General features: G+C 43.7%; 1 protein-coding gene across 4 annotated transcripts in view; it reads left to right on the forward strand.

Annotated features, from left to right (window-relative positions):
* ZNF217 (zinc finger protein 217) overlaps positions 1-15,423 on the forward strand; it is a 39,240-nt gene extending 23,817 nt beyond the window's left edge. For 3 of the 4 annotated variants that reach the window (XM_084888461.1, XM_084888463.1, XM_084888462.1), the window contains 5 exons: positions 2,126-3,861; positions 8,098-8,214; positions 9,281-10,828; positions 12,220-12,352; positions 13,335-15,423. In XM_084888461.1, coding sequence (XP_084744587.1) covers positions 2,448-3,861; positions 8,098-8,214; positions 9,281-10,828; positions 12,220-12,329 — 3,189 coding nt within the window. In that variant the 5' untranslated portion in view covers positions 2,126-2,447 and the 3' untranslated portion in view covers positions 12,330-12,352; positions 13,335-15,423. The remainder of the gene's footprint in view (positions 1-2,125; positions 3,862-8,097; positions 8,215-9,280; positions 10,829-12,219; positions 12,353-13,334) is intronic. The other variant, XM_084888464.1, reaches the window with a different exon arrangement.
* The last annotated feature ends 954 nt before the right edge of the window (positions 15,424-16,377 follow it).

Consider the following 16,377-nt stretch of genomic DNA (forward strand, 5'->3'; position numbering starts at 1 on the left):
CTGCTTTCCCAGCCTTTGCCTGGTGGGAAGTCACAGGGATACCCCACCTCATGTTTCTAATCCAGAAACTGGGTGTAGGTTGTGTCTTTTGGGGAAAGGCTATTTTTAGAAAAGTGGAATTCCCCAAAACTTAAAAAATGTCACAGACTAGTGAATTTTCTTAAAAAAAGAAAAGTTAATAAAGTTGAGGTTTGATGTGAGGGCTAACTTTGATTTCTGCCAAATTAGGACATTAAAAAACACACACACCTCTACGATGTGCCAATATATCCTTTTTTTTTTTTTTTTTTTTTTTAAAGGTTATTTTGGCACCAAAAACTAGGAAAGAGTTCTAATAGAGTGCAGTCTTTATTCAAATTGAAATGAAAATGAACTCCTCGAGTTGTTTTTCTTTTTCTCAATTAGCTCTTGGCCAGTGAAAACAGTGTTTTCAGGGTTTGGGAACTGCCTTTCTAGAATACTTGCTGTTAAATTTGTCAGTTAAAATATTACCTGGGATGCTGGCAGTCAGCAAATATTTGTTGAATAATAAATGGCCGCAGAGAAACCTAAATGATCAGTCATGTATTCAAATATCATTTAATATTTTGATTAGTATAGTCATTAAGTATTCTTTTGACTATATCTGTCTATAAATATAGGTCTGTCCCCCAGAACCATAGAATTTTGGAACTATGAGGTGATCTGTAATTTATCTATCTGCATTAAGTAGATATTTTTGAGATAATGTGGTGACCACTTTAAGGTTGTGACTCAGGTAGGACTAGAATTCAGGTTTCCGGAATCTTCTATTATATCCCTTCACTGGTAGTCAGTCCATGGGTTGAGCCTCTATTGTGATGGCAACAAAAGACTAAGAAATTAACACAGAATACTTCAGTGCATTCTTTCTTTTCTCTGATCTTTGATCTACAGTCTTATTAGGAAAAGTTTAAAGTTTAGTTTTTTTCAAAATGAAGATAAGGAATATGAGCAGTTTCTCTTTGAGTGTGAAGAAATGTTTCCTCGTCTTTGAGCTTGTTCTTTGAGGAAGTGGAGAGAAGGAAAGTAAACTTTTTTTCTTCTTTTTCTTTAACGTTGCCTGTGGTGGGAGTAGTTTGCATGCCTTTTTGTTTTCTTGGGTAGAATTAACTGACTTCAGTTAAAGTAGTTGGGATTATTTAAAAATGAACCTATGCTTGCTGTAAAGGTGGAAGGTTTTGGCTTTAGAGGTTAATTCTTCTCCAAAATTAACTTCTAAATCAGCCTGCAGAGCTAAATGCAGTCACAACCCCCCCCCCCCCCCAAAAAAAAAAAAAAAAAAGCAAAAAAAAAAAGCCAGGGCACATGTGAAAGGTGGATAAAAATGAAAGGACCCTTTTTTGACTTCAAGGCTAAGGCATGCTGAACCAGCTAGGTTGAGGATCTTACTTTAAACATGTACAGTCACAAAGTAGCGTTGTATGTATTTCCTTATTTATTGCTTAGGCAGGAAGCCTTCCCTGATGCTTGCTAAAGGTAGAGAGTTGTTAAAAGCAAACTGGGATTGGGCAGTGGATTGGGGTGTACAGTTTCCAAAGAACCAGAATTTTTCATTTTTCCCTTGGGCAAGATGAACCACCATCTTGAGGTGTTCTGTATTTCTGGAGGGGAATTTTAGGAAAGGTCCCTGTTTTGTGTGTTTGACCTGTGTAATCCCCTACTGTGCTTTCACGCATGTGTATTTCTTGTCTGTTCTTTTGTATATGAGACAGTTTGAAGCTCTGGCTTTTAAAATGTTACCCTTCTTCGTCATCTTATTCTTATAGCCTCTAGATTTGTAGAGGCTGTTTATAAACATACAGATGTACAGTTCAGTGACATTTTAAGTGTATTTATCTGAATTGGACAGTTTCTATCCTGAAACTGCACAGTGTGGATTTAAACCATTAAAGCACCATGTTTTAAGTTTCCTAATTGGATGGAATTCTAGTGATGTGATAGGTGTGCTGATTGGACAAATGAAATCGTTATTTAAATCAGCAAGCTTGTTGAACAGGCTGGCTCTGTGTTAAGTTGTGCCTTCTCTGCTACATGGAAAAGGTTCCTGTGACCACGCACTCAGGTCTCTGGGCCGTAGCTAACCCTTTCTGTTTTTTCCCTCTAGGTTTTGGGAATCTTGTCTCCAGATTGCTGGAATTGACTTGTTCAACTGACTCACTCACTCTCCGTGGAGACAAAGAGAAGTAATGCTTTGTGCTGACTCATATTTGAATCAAAGCATCGCGGAAAGAACCAGTGATACTCTTTCACTGAGCTTCCTAAGACTTCTGAAGATAAGAAGTTAGAGGAATATACATTTTCTTTTGAACTTTTATAACAAATATTTGCTCTAGTTTTGAAGCCCAGGACTGCTGGGGGTGTGAGTGACGAGTATTACAAGTGGCCTTATTCCAAGTCCAGAAATTCCTCAGCCAGATTCTTATTTTATGCACAGTCCTGAAGTGACAGGAAACATGCCAACTCAATCCCTCTTAGTGTATATGGATGGACCGGAAGTTATTGGCAATTCTCTTGGCAGCCAGATGGAGCTAGATGAAGCCATGTCAGTAAAAGGGACCACCACTGTTCCTTTCAGAGCCACGCAGGAGAAGAGCGTCATCCAAATCGAAGGCTACACGCCCTTGGACTGCATGTTCTGCAGTCAGACCTTCACCCACTCTGAAGACCTCAATAAGCACGTGCTGCTGCAGCACCGGCCCACCCTCTGTGAGCCCGAAGTTCTGCGTGTGGAAGCAGAGTATCTCAGTCCTCTAGATAAAGGTCAGGCGCGAACAGAGCCCCCCAAGGACAAGAGTGGCAAAGAAAATGAAGACTTGAGCTGTGAAGTTTGTGGGCAGACATTCAGAGCCCCATTTGAGGTTGAGATCCACACGAAGACACACAAGGACTCTTTCACCTACGGGTGTCACGTGTGCGGACGGAGGTTCAAGGAGCCCTGGTTTCTGAAGAACCACATGCGAACACACAATGGCAAGTCGGGGGCCAAGAGCAAGTTGCAGCAGGGCTTGGAAAGCCCGGCCACCATCAACGAGGTTGTCCAGCACCAGGCTGCGGAGAGCATCTCCTCTCCTTACAAGATCTGCATGGTTTGTGGCTTCCTATTTCCAAATATAGAAAGTCTAATTGATCACAGGAAGATGCACACCAAAGACACGGCTTCCGGTGGCAGCAGTCCCCAGGCAGACTCTCAGCAGACGGGAATGCCAGCCCCTAGAGACGAGTTCCTGCAGTTCTTAAACCTCAGACCAAAAGCTCACGCTGAAACTACGAAGCAGCCCACCAGATGGATACCTCAGCTCGACCCCTTCACCACCTACCAGGCCTGGCAGCTGGCCACCAAGGGCAAAGTTGCTGTCTGCCGGGAGGTGAAGGAGCAGCCCGGGCAGGAAGGGAGCACCGACAACGATGATTCAGACAAAGAAGAGCTTGGAGAAATCTGGAACGGGAGTAAAAGCCATGCTGAAGGTTCTGGAAAATCCAGGTCCAATAAGAGCGGGTATGCAGGCCTAGCACAAGATAAGGAGAAGCCTAGACACACCAATGGTGAAGTGCCTTCTGGGGACATGGACTCCAAGTTGTCCGGTAAGAGTGAGAAGCCCACGCATTGCTCTGAGTGTGGCAAGGTGTTCAGAACCTACCACCAGCTGGTCCTGCACTCTAGAGTCCACAAGAAGGACCGGAGGACAGACGCCGAGTCGCCCACCATGTCTGTGGACGGCCGGCAGCCAAGGACGTGTTCTCCAGACCTAGCTGGCACCCTTGATGAAAACGGAGCCACAGATCGAGAAGGAGGCTCTGAAGATGGATCCGAGGACGGACTTCCTGAAGGCCTCCACTTAGGTAAGTTGTGTGCTGGGAGCGGCCCTCTGCAGGGCCCGGGAGCTCAGGGTCTGGGGCCTTGGAGTCCAGGCTGTTGGGATACCACCCTTTTGAAAGTCGCTTAACTTCCTCAGGGTTGAGTTAAAAGGCCCCTCTATCAAGGTTTCTTCCTGTTCTGGAAGTTCTGGGATTTTATATTTTGCTAATAAAGGACACGCGTTATTTTTCCTTGTGCATCAGCCTAAAGTGATGCTTCCTAAGTGGGGTGGTTTTGCTCCAGAGCAGCGGTTGCCAACCTTTCAGACCTCATGACCTCATGGGCCACCAGTTGGCAACTGCTGCCCCAGAGGGCGTCCGGCAGGGTCTGGAGACATTTTTGGTTGGCACACTTTGTGTGTGGGGGGGTGTGCTGCTGGCACCCAGTGGATGGAGGACAGATACACTGCTAAACATCCCCCAATGCACAGACAGCTCCACAACCGAGAAAGATCCTCCCAAACTCAGTAGCACCGGGTTGAGATCCTGGCTTTTGCTTAAATATTTTTTTGCATTCCTGATCTTATCTATAAAAATAAGAATGTAAAGTTTACTTTATGTAGTAAACTTCCCTATCTGCCAAGGCCCAGCTCTCATATGTTTGTTACAAATGGATTTCCAGTGGTGAGAAGGCACTAGGAATGATGGGTAACCAGAGTGAGAATACTGCTGTTACAGACACCACTTGGTGTACCGGTATCCCATCCTTTGTGTCTGGGGGTAGTGTTCGTTAAGTTAGCTCAGAAATAAATGTGTCTAAAGTACAGGGCATGTGAACAACCAAAGGTGTTTTCAAGCAATCTCATTTGCTCTGCCAAGTTTCTACTGTGCTAATGACATTTATTATGGGAACCGGAAGCTGGTTAACATGTTGCTGGAGTCCCAGGGGAGCTAGCCAGGCCGGAGGACTCCCCTGTGCGGAGCCTTGCCCACCCTCTCCTCACCCAGAACTTCTCATCCATTTGATCATATTTTGCTTCAATAAAGAATTCTGCTGCTTGAAAACAGTTTTAAAACCCAGCAAGTGGATGATGAGAAAATTAGTTAGTTTTAGAGAACCTTTATCATTTCGAAAAGTGTTTTCAGTTAAAACAAATGCTGCCTTTTCTTGTAACTTGATTGGATGTCGGTAAGAGGTCTGTGCATGAGACCCAAGATGAGTTTGACCAGATAACACATTGGACTTGCCATCCTCTGTTAAGCCCGGTTCTTTTTTTGATCACGTGATGGATGTAAGAGCTGTGGTTTTCATGTTAGACATTTAGACTGCTTTGAGTTTCCTGGGATGCAGGAAACCTGGCACTTAGAGAGCTACCATCTTCAGTGTTCAGAAGTCCAGAAAATACATTATGGTGTCTTAGTGACATAAAAAACTTTAAGCCCAGCCCTCTAGTCTTCCATGTGGTGTCTTTCAGAGTCAGTTCTGTTCAGGGCCATGTTCCATGTTGAGAAATAATGAGGCTCTAGAGATGCCCCAGTGCTCCGAGAGAAATGAAATGGCCGGTCCACGTTCTGCCTGCAGGGGGTGTGTGCAGAAGAACCTGGTGGAATGGCAGTCAGTGTGGCTAAGTGGTTGAGCATCGATCCATGAACCAGGGGGGTCACAGTTCAATTCCCGATCAGGGCATTGGTTGCGGGCTCAATCTTCAGAGGAGGGTGTTTAGGAGGCAGCCAATCAAGGATTCTCTCTCAATTGATGTTTCTATCTGTCTTTCTCCTTCCTTTCTCTGAAATCAATAAAAACGTATTTAAAATTTTTAATTAAAAAAATTAAGCACCTGGTGGAAAACCTGGGCTTGGTCATTGGGCAACTAGAATACCCATTATACCTGGGAGCGCCAAGACCCAGGTTTAGTCTGGTTCTGCCACTGCATTGTTTTGTGACTGATTATGTGTTGCTTAACCTTTCTTTGCCCTGATTTCCCTGTTTGCGAAATTGGTTCATTGAAATTTTCCTTGTCTTTCACCTCTCAAGGATGATTTCAATAGCTTGCCTATAAAAAGTTCAGTCCTTAAAGGACAGCACTGTAAAATCAAAGGTGATGCTAAAGAGAGCAGGAACCAGGTAGATGTGGACATTTCATGTCCTTTCTGTTAGAACAGAGGCATTGCTTAACTTTTTGGATCTGATGCAACATACCATAAATCCTGACACATAGTTGGAAGAAGGAAATTGCGATTAAGGTACCAACCCAGTGACAAATTCAGCTAGTTGAGTGTGATTGTAAGAACTGGGTGTTCTGTATGCAGGGAATTGTTTCACCTAGATTTATGAGGCTGAGGCAAAAGTAGGCTTGCAGTTGTATGTGACAGACTTTAATCTTGTATTTATTAATTACTGTATTTTCCATTTGAACAACTGTAAACCTACTTTTGCCCTGCCCTGTATTGTGATGATGTCTTCTGGTCTAGATTGAGTTTACTATAATTTATTATCAACCTGACATTCTTTAAATTTATTTTTTTGATTTTAATAGAGTGGAGAGGAGAGAGAGCAACATCAATGATGAGAGAGAATCATTGATCAGCAGCCTCCTGCACGCCCTGCATTGTGGATTGAGCCCATAACCTGGGTTTGTGCCCTGACTGGGAATCAAACTATGACCTCCTGGTTCATAGGTGGATATTTAATTACTAAGCCACTACGGCTGGGCATCGATTTACTTTTAAGAAGATCCAAAAGGGAAGTAAATAATTCATTACAAATTTTGTTCTAGCTTTTATAAGTGGGTTTAATAATAGTTCCTGTGATTACTTTTTAAAGTCCTTGTGGCACCTTTTTTTAGATCCAGGGCTGTCTCTGCCATGTTAGCACATGTAAAGGTGTTCAGATGTTAAGTGGTAGACACATTTTCCTCAGGGGAACTTAGGGTGACAGAGGGTACGATCCTGTCTGTATTGTACATGGAGGCTGACAGAGGGCTGGCTTGTAAGCTGCTTTTTAAAATCAGTGAGTTAAAAAAAAAAAAATAAATAAAATAAAATCAGTGAGTTATACATAATCAGAATGTGAAATGTGGAAGGAGCAGGGAAGAGATAAGCCTTTTAGTTGAAAATAAGTTTTTCAAAACAAAACGATCAGTTTAGTTATGCTAAATTTTAATAGCAGCCCCACTCATCATATTGTAATGTTCATAAGATGAGCTCTACAATAAGAAGATGTTGAGCTAAAACTTAACCACTCATTTTTTGGGGTGGGGTATTTTTACTGCAGTATATAACTATTAGTCTTTTGGAGGGCTGGCGTGATGTTTAACGATCCTTTAATTGTGTGTCCCCAGTTGACCTTTGCTCTTTTGCCTGTGAGATACACTGTCCCGATCACCCTGTCTAGATTGAAGTGTAAAGTTTAACGCATTGTAATTGAGGACAGGTTTGATTTGTCAGCTAGATTGGGGCATGTGTATGCTGTGGACAATGCAATCTGCTTTCCAGAACGTTGCTAAGTGTTGAAAAACTTTCCTAGGTGGTTGCTGGTGCCAAACCTTTTATTTTCTGTGAAGATTAAGTTGTGCTTGCTACCCTCTAGTGGTAACTTGCCCAATCTTAAGATAAAAGTCTTATTTTCCCCGGTGATTGGGAAAATTGGTGCTCTATATTGGCTCACTTTTCTAAATTAGACTTGTTTTGAAGAAGCTGGTTGTTCCAGCCGTTTGTGTAGGTCCGGCTCCAGCTGGCCAGATCCTGCTCGTTCCGCCATGTGGAGAGAGCTGCCTGCACATCTGGCTGTCAGTGAACTTTCCCTGATTAGCAAATCGAAAACTCAGTCTTTAAAAAAAAATATTTTTATTGATTTCAGAGAGGAAGGGAGAGGGAAAAATAGAAACATCAATGATGAGAGAAAATCATTGATCAGCAGCCTCCTACACACTCCACACTGGGGATCGAGCTTGCAACCCAGGCGTGTGCCCTGACCAGGAGTTGAACTGTGACTTCTTGGTTCATAGGTTAGTGCTCAACCACCCAGTCACCCCAGCTGGGTAGAAAACTCAGTCTTTAACAGCAAACTGCTGCAGCCCAAAAACCCATCCCAAACAAACAAAAAAACTAAACACGGGCATGATATAAAACTGCAGACAATCTCAAAACATTTGGTGTGTTTTCAGCCTTTATGGTTTACCCAACACTAATATAAAAGTTATTGTATGCTTTTGGAAAATGTTTACATCAAGAAAATTTCAGTTGAGCTGTCTTTTTACACATTTTTGTTTCTGATTTCAGATAAAAGTGACGATGGAGGCAAAATAAAGCATCTGACATCCTCAAGAGAATGTAGTTATTGTGGAAAGTTTTTCCGTTCAAATTATTACCTCAATATTCATCTCAGAACGCATACAGGTAAGGAACTTTTTAGATTTTTTAAAATGATGTATTAGTCAAAAGAATTACGAGGTGCTTTTTATCTGATTATTGTTGCTCAGATAATCTGGTAGGTCCCTGGACTAGTTTAAGAATAAATGTGTGTCAGGCAGGTTGCAGCTATCATTTTAATACTTTCAGAATCATTGTAACTTGAACTATTGTTCCTATTTTCAAATTATTTTCCTGTTTAGTTTCTGATTACCATATTCTCTCATTTTCAAACCTCTTTCATGTGTTTTTTAAAAATTTTATTTATTGATTGCTTTTAGAGAGAGAAACATTGATTTGTTATTTCACTTATTTATGCATTATTTTACTTTCAAAATGGAATCTGTTTGGGTGACATTGGTTAATAAAATTATAGGTTTCAGGTATACAATTCTACCACACATCACCTGTATATTGTATATTTAACATCCCAAGTCAAGTCTCCTTCCATCACCACTTATCCCCCTTTACCTTCTACCTCCCCCTTCCCTCTAGCCATCACCTTACTATTGACATTGGTTGATTCTTCTATGTGGCCTGACTGGGGGATGGAAACTTGAAACCTTGGCAAAGTTATCAGGACAATGCTCTAACCAGTTGAACTACCCAGCCAGGGCCTTTAATGTATTTTAAGGCCACAGCTTCTTTGTATTTTTATAGTTCAGAATGAAATGGCAATATGTTTTACAGATTGTGGAAGTGGCTGTAACAATGGGTAGAAAGCTTCATGCACTTGAATTTCATCTCTTCCTCTCACTAGCTATGCAACTTTGGTCACGTGATTGAACCTTTCTGTGCCCCGTTTTCTGAGCTGTAGAGGATAATAATATTCACTTTCATAGGGCTATTGTGAAGGTTAAAGAAGAATAAAGTGTTGCTATTTTATTTTTTAAATTAAGACATATTCACTTGTTCATATACTCAGTATAGTGAGCGTGGTAAAGCGAACACCTGGCGAGGACTCCTGGATATGGAGATTAGTAGATAGAGAGGGAAAAGTTAAGAGCCCTGTATCTCATGAAGTTCTGTATTACGGTAGTGTTTCTTGTTGTAGGTGAAAAACCATACAAATGTGAATTTTGTGACTATGCTGCAGCCCAGAAGACCTCTCTACGGTATCACCTGGAGAGACACCACAAAGACAAGCAGGTCGATGTGGCCGCTGAGGCCAAGAGCGACGGGAAACACCAGGAGCCCGAAGATGCACTACTCATCGCCGACAGTGCGCAAACCAAAAATTTGAAAAGATTTCTCGATGGTGCCAAAGATGTGAAAGCCAGCCCACCTGCCAAGCAACCTAAGGGGATGGGCCCTGTCTTTCAGAATGTTCTGGGCAGCGCTGTCCTCTCGCCAGTCCACAAAGATACTCAGGATTTCAGTAAAAATGCAACTGAAGCTAGTGCCGGTCAGATGGGCAGACGCCCTGCCCCTGCTTACCTGGACGTGTTCAAGAAGAGACCAGCGCCCGAAGCGCAGGCCGTCAACCTCGCTCGCAGAACAGAGGTGGCTGCTCCGCCTCATGCTCATCCAGACGCCACTGCCACCCGCCAGGCCGAGGGGGGCCTCAGAGAGAGGGCAGAGCTGGCAGCGGACAGCAGAGTGAAGCCCAGCATGGACTGTCAAGAGAAACCTTTGAATTTATCCCTCGGGGTGCTTCAAAGTTGCCCGGCAATTTCTTTGAGCAAGAGTGTAATCCCAAGTATCTGCTGTCCGTTTTGTACCTTCAAGACCTTTTATCCAGAAGTTTTAATGATGCATCAGAGACTGCAGCATAAATACAATCCCGACGGCCACAAAAACTGTAGAAACAAGTCTTGGCTTAGAAGCAGACGCACTGGCTGCCCACCAATTCTGCAGGGAAAAGACGTGCCTCCCTTGCCCGGTTTCCCCAAGCCCAAGCCCAAGCCCAAGCCTGCCTTCCCGGCCCAGACCAAGACCCTGCCGTCAGAGAAGGGGAAGCTGGGCCCCACGGGGCCAAGCAAGGCCCCTCTGGCCTCAGGGATCGACTCTAGCACTTTAGCCCCCAGTAACCTGAAGTCGCACAGGCCACAGCCCAGTGTTGGGGCGCAGGGGGCTCCGGCCGCCAGGCAGCAGCCCTTGGAGATGTTTTCTAAAAGCGGAGTTTCTCCTGCCCCCGAGAAGACGAAGAGGCCGGAGACGAAGTTCAAAGCCCCGGTGGTTTCCGTGGCCCAGCCCTCCACAAGCAGCAGCACCAGCAATGGCTTGGCCGACTTCTCGGCCAAGCACGACGGCCGGTGGGCTCCCCAAGGAAAGGACTACTTCTGTGGCCGCAGCGCCAGCGTCGCCAGCCCGGAGCTTGGAGAGCCGCTTCCCAAGCAGCCGAAAGCCAAGCCCGTGGTCCTAGATGCGGAGCAGCCCCGGCCCCACCACCGAAGGATCCTCGACCTGCCGGTGATCCGCGGAATCTCATCGCTGCTGCCCCAGGAGTACGCGTGTCCGCCGCCAAAAGTGCTGCCTGTCAAGCCACGATTCCTGGCGTCAGGCGAGATTGACTCCTCCAACGTGCTGACCATACACAAGTCCTACAGCGGGCCCGGGTCCCACTACAATTGTGCCCCTGCGGCTGGCGCAGCCCTGGAAGGTATGGCTGGTCTGGTTCAGCTGTACATTCTGGTGGGGGTTTCTCATGGAGACAGAGCGTGGGGGAGGTGTCTGACAGGGAGACGTTCCTAGTAGGTTTGGCACTGGTTTTTGGTCTCAGCCCTCCAGGGTGCAGTCTTATTCCTGAGTTTTGACTTTCTCTTACTAATTAATCTTTCTACCTTGTGGAGGTGATAATAAAAAAAGGCTGTTTAGGATCCCTGACCTGACCCTCTCTTGCTCTGAAATTCAGGTGCCATTTAGCCCCGGTCACCTCCCCCCATCAGGTCTCTTCCTCCTACAGATGTGGTTTGCCCAGCACTCATGCCCAACCTGCCCTGGGATTTGAGATTTGGGGAACTTCTGCCCTCATCTTACCACCCCTCCTAGGCTGTCGGCTCCTTTAGAGCAGAACACCCATTGGGAGAATTTGGATTGCCTCACGTGCCCCCACAAGGGAGTCCAGGGGTAGGGGGTAAACACTACCTGAGGACCTTGACCTGTCAGGAGCAGACCCTGTGCGAACTGCTGGTTAAACAATCTTTTGAGCAGTTTTGATGTCAGGACTAAGAATTATGCTGCCTACTTAGTCCTTGGGAAATACTAAGAGAATTTCCAAAGTGCCATTACTTCCCCAAAAGTGTGCCAGTTGTTAGCGTGGAGACAACTCGCACTCTCCCCCCGGGAGTGTGTTCTAAGCCTCTGCTTCCTCAAGACAGCGCTTCGCAGGGGTGTCTGCCTGTGAACGGGCAGATGGCATGTCCTGGGCCTTCCCCGTTCGGCAGCCTGGGTTATACCCTCTCACCTCCTGCGGAATGTGAGCTCTGCTGGGCGGCGCTGCCTCAAGGCCAAACCCCCAGTGCTTATGGATGTGTATGGTGACAGTACTCCATCAGGGTAGCTTGATGTGAATTAATCGCTAATTAAAAAACAATTGCTTTCAACACTGCAGTGATTTAAAAAGTTGCGATGAAATACTATTTTGTTGCCTTTTGATTAAAAGCAACCCCCCCCACCCCTCCCCCAATCTTAGAACAGACACGAGTCAAAACTTGATGAGAAAATACCATGTTACAAGTAAAGTCCCTTTTTAAATGAGTGTTTTTTCTGTTCCACAGTTTTGGCTCATGATGCTTTTAGGTTTCAAGTATGTTATGCTGCCTTTTTTTCTTTTGGCTTTTTAGGTCTTTCTATAACAGCCAGGACTTTTGAGAATTTTAGCTTTAGTGACCTAAAATCCTGTGGTAACACATGTCTTCCTGACACTTAGGACTGGTGGCTCCAACCACATTATCAGAGTTAGGAATTTCGAAACTAGCCTCTGACAGCCCACCCACAGCTTACCTCATCGCTTAAAATTCTAAGTGCCCTTTTCACTTCTTTTCCAATCAGGAAAAAGACCTGTGTCGTATCAACACTTATCTAGCAGCATGCTTCAGAAGAGAAACTATGAGAATTTTACTGGGAATGCACATTACCGGCCAAATGACAAAAAAACTTGATTTTTCTATTTTGGGGAAGAAAGGTAAGCATATATATATATATATAAAATTTATTGATTTTGTTTAATTGAAAATAAGCCATCTAGCTTAGCCAATATAATAGAAAGTAAAATTGCTTTTCATTTTCATTTTTAGGTGTTTTATTAAAACTTAAGAGTGCTCAGGAAAAAAAAAAGTATAAGATAGCAACTGAAAGTTAGTAAGCAGTTACTTTGTGTGGCAGGCATGGACTGTTTTATAAACACGGTTTTACTCCATCCTTCTTCCAGCAGGTGGCGGTAGGTCATGCATCAGCAGATTGTGTTCTCTGCTTGTTTTTGTCAGTACAGTTTTATTGGCACCTGGCCATGATATTGTCTGTGGCTGCAGAGTTGGGTAGTTGTGAGAGGAACAGATTATTACTGCCAGATTCCCTGCACTGTGCACTACAGCCGTTCAGTAACAGTATAGGCTGACTGTCCTGTGTGGCTCATGCCCATTTCTGCCCGTCTTACCTAGCTAGATGTCTGACCCCACCACTAGCTGAGCTCCAGAGGAGAGTCCTCCACTTAGTGCCTAGCCCATCGTCGGGAATGTCATGGAAAACTAGATAGATATTGAACAAATAATGTTCCAGATATTTTATGCACTTTCTTGTGGACGGAGGTTATTCTGAGTCACTTGTTTTGTTTAATGACTCCGGGTCTGTCCATTCATTTCCCTCTCAAAACGGTAGAAACTTGCAGAGTTTATTGGAGTGGCAACTGGCTTTGCAGACTGAATTCACAGGGGTGAATTCTGAGTCTTGGTTCAATCCTGTTCGTTGAGTCAATTAAATAAATACCAATGACCATGGAAGTTGTGTGGCTTTATCTGTTATTTGTCCGTCTCTCGCTACTTGCACTGCAGGGTTCAAGCTGCAGCGAACATGCAGGGCTCGAGCCCTGAGGTTCTGTTCCTTTGGTGCACTTAGGGCTGTTTTTTAAAATGGCCTCCGTTAATCACTCTCTCCTCCTCTGTCCTTAGGTCTTGATGGGTGTGTGCTCCATGAAGTGGAGTCTGTTCATCCTTCGAGAAGTGAGCGGTGAAAGCTACTGAAATAAGCTGTGACTGGACTGTACATACGCGCAAGGAACACTACATGCTGCAAAGGGGTTCTGTTAACTTTTGTACCAAATAGCAATAAAAACTTTAGTTTGAACAGTTGAGTTGTATACAAATGGAGATGGGAAATCTCTATTTTGTCCCTGAATAATATTTTTTTTTTTTTTTTTTTTTTTAAGAATTGACCAAATAAGCAGAGTTTTTGCATACTTGAGCGCTGCTGAAAAGAATCATTTGGGCTGGGGAGGGTGGGGAGAAAGTATATAATGCTTGCACCTCAGGTAAAATCTGTACATACATAAGTTGTACCTGCTTGTTTCAATACCCTGTGTATCCTTCTTCTCATGTAGCTCCTCACTCTAAAAAGTTCCTGCTATTTGTGCTCTTTCATTTAAGATGTACGTTTTAAAATTTTTTCTTGATGATTTGTATTATGTTAAATTGTCTGCAGTCTGTTGTCTTAAAATTTGTTAATGGAAGTGTTGACCCTCTGTGAATATTGCTGCCTGTGTCGAGGTCAGCTACTCTGATTCGGTGCCCTTTTATCTCCATGTCCTGGTGTCGCCGGGCGGAGCCCCTCCACGTCCCCTCTGGGAGCTGTGTCTGCAGGGCAGCGCTTCCTCTCGGAGCAGCCAGCTGCTGGCACTCGCACTGAAGCGTGTGTGGAGCTACTCAGATTAGTCTCCTCTCAAACAAATCATTTCTGTTGGAAAATTCAGGGTTTTTTTTTTTAGGTGTTTGCTTAAATTAGTAGATAAAAAAATTAAATGCTAAATTATACATGATACAGATATTGGAAGCAATTTTCAAGGAAATTAAAGTTTTTGGGGAAATTTGTAGGTTTGTATTGGAAGTCAGTGTGTCTGCATTGGGGTCAGCAGTGGGCATATTCAGACACGTTGGTTCTGAATAAGAGCTTCTGGCCCGAGCCTTCCGATAAACCTGTTTCTTGACCTCGGTTGTCTTCCCATTTTTGGTTTTAAAGCAACAGCGTTTTCTCAGGACACATGCAATTTGGGTTTTAAAGAGAATAGAGCCATTGGTTGGCTGACTGGATGTTTTAAACTTCCGTCCCCTTAGTTTGCAGTTTGTAGCCGAGTTCTCCAGCCGTCCTTGGGTTTATACCATGAAACATTTTACTAAGAAAACTGTTTGAAAAATAATTTTGCACTGTTAATGTTTCTTAAGGGTAAAGTCCTAAAAGAATCTTGATTTTTTTTTTTTTTTTTTTGGTTTGTTTTGTTTTCATTATGCAACATGAATGAGAAGTCTTAACTCCCAAATGACAGGGAGACGGGCCTGAGATCAGTCTGCTGGCCTGCGGCAAAGTGCTTCGTATCAGGAAAGCGTACACTATTAGCCCCTTTTCCTGTTCACAAGCTGAGCCATATGTACATAATCTAGATTTTTGTTTCCATAGTTTTGCACTTTTATAGCCTATTTTTGAAGATTAACACATTTTCGAAGATGATTGACTTGATCATTGCTAATCTGATGAGTGTTACAGAAAGCTTGCTCTAACTATAAGTGTAAATCTTAAAGGGGGATACATCATAGTAGAGGGCTGAAACTTAAACCTGTAATTTAAAAAAAAAATCACCAAATCTATGTGAAAACAAGTCAGTTCGTGTTATGCTGAAATTATGGGAGTTTTCATATTTCTCCTTCCTAACCACATTTCTAAAAGTATAAAAGTACCAGTTTTTTTTTTTTCTTTTTCACAGCCCTTGTATTCCAAAACATGTTATTATATTTTATGTCCATCAGTATTAACTATTGGGATACTACTGGTTTTGTATGTTATTTTTCCTTTGGGACAACAGTACATATATAATAGAGGTACAATCTGTTGGATTTTTGTTTATGTATTTATTTCATTCCAGTTTGATTTATTTTAATTGTTGATACTTAAGTTGTCAAACAGTAGATGTTACTTGTTTTATTTATGATATATTTCAGCTTAAAGTTATGTTATTATATGTGGATGTAAATATAGATTTGGTGTTTTGCAGTCTTGGTTTCTGGTCTTCATTGTGTTCTGGTTTCCGACTTTGTTTCATTGAACTACTTATAAACACAATTTTACACGAGAGTAGTGAGATTAGTGTAATGACTACCCTTGTCCTGAGCAGCATTTTGTGTCTTTCTGCGCCTCCCCGCCCGTCTCCCCCCATCTTTCTGAAGCAAATCTCAGACCTGATATAACTTATCTTTAAAGCACAGCACTTCTTATGATCACGTAGCTGAATGGCCAGGTTCCTTGAGCCGGCTGCCATCTCACAGCTGGTAGGTTCACTCAGGGTCCAAACAAGTACCCTCTCCAGTTTAGCTTTCTTTTCACAGAAGAAAGGTCCTGGGTCCTATGCATTCATTCCTGTTTGGGTTTCTTGCAGACTTGTGCGTGGATTCCTCTAACCTGTTTGTCCAGCCTCTGTATCCTGTCATCGGGTAACTACAGCTAGAAGTTTGAGATTGGAGCTCAGATTTGGGGGGAGGGACTATGGATTTACATGGTGTCATCACTGGACACAACACCGGGGCTTTTCAGCCTGTGGGGATAAGTTGGACTAGTGGGTTCAGAAGTCCCAGTGAGTTTTCCCATCAACCTTCCTCTTTTCGGTTTCACAAGGTGCCTTTGTAATAAAGGCCTATCATTCCTTAGCGTCTGTGAGCCGGACTTCTTTGAAGACTCACAGTGATTTTCCCTCACGGCTTAAACGCAAAGGAGTCACCAGATTGGGGACCACCGGTTGATTGGTGTCCAGCATCTTCCAGACACGGCAGCCAAATCGGCTTTTGATGCTCCGCCTGCTGTCCTGGCCAGTTTGTGTGCGGGACGGGTCTGAAGGCGGCTTCGCGTCTGGCCATGGTGAGACCTTGAGGGTTCATTGTGAACACCTGAGATCCAGACCTGTGGACGTTTTCCAAGGACCCTGGGAGATGGTGACTGCAGTGTCATCTGGGG

The sequence above is a fragment of the Pipistrellus hanaki genome (assembly GCF_964339955.1).
Source record: "Pipistrellus hanaki genome assembly, chromosome: 6".
NCBI classification, from domain to species: Eukaryota; Metazoa; Chordata; class Mammalia; order Chiroptera; family Vespertilionidae; genus Pipistrellus; species Pipistrellus hanaki.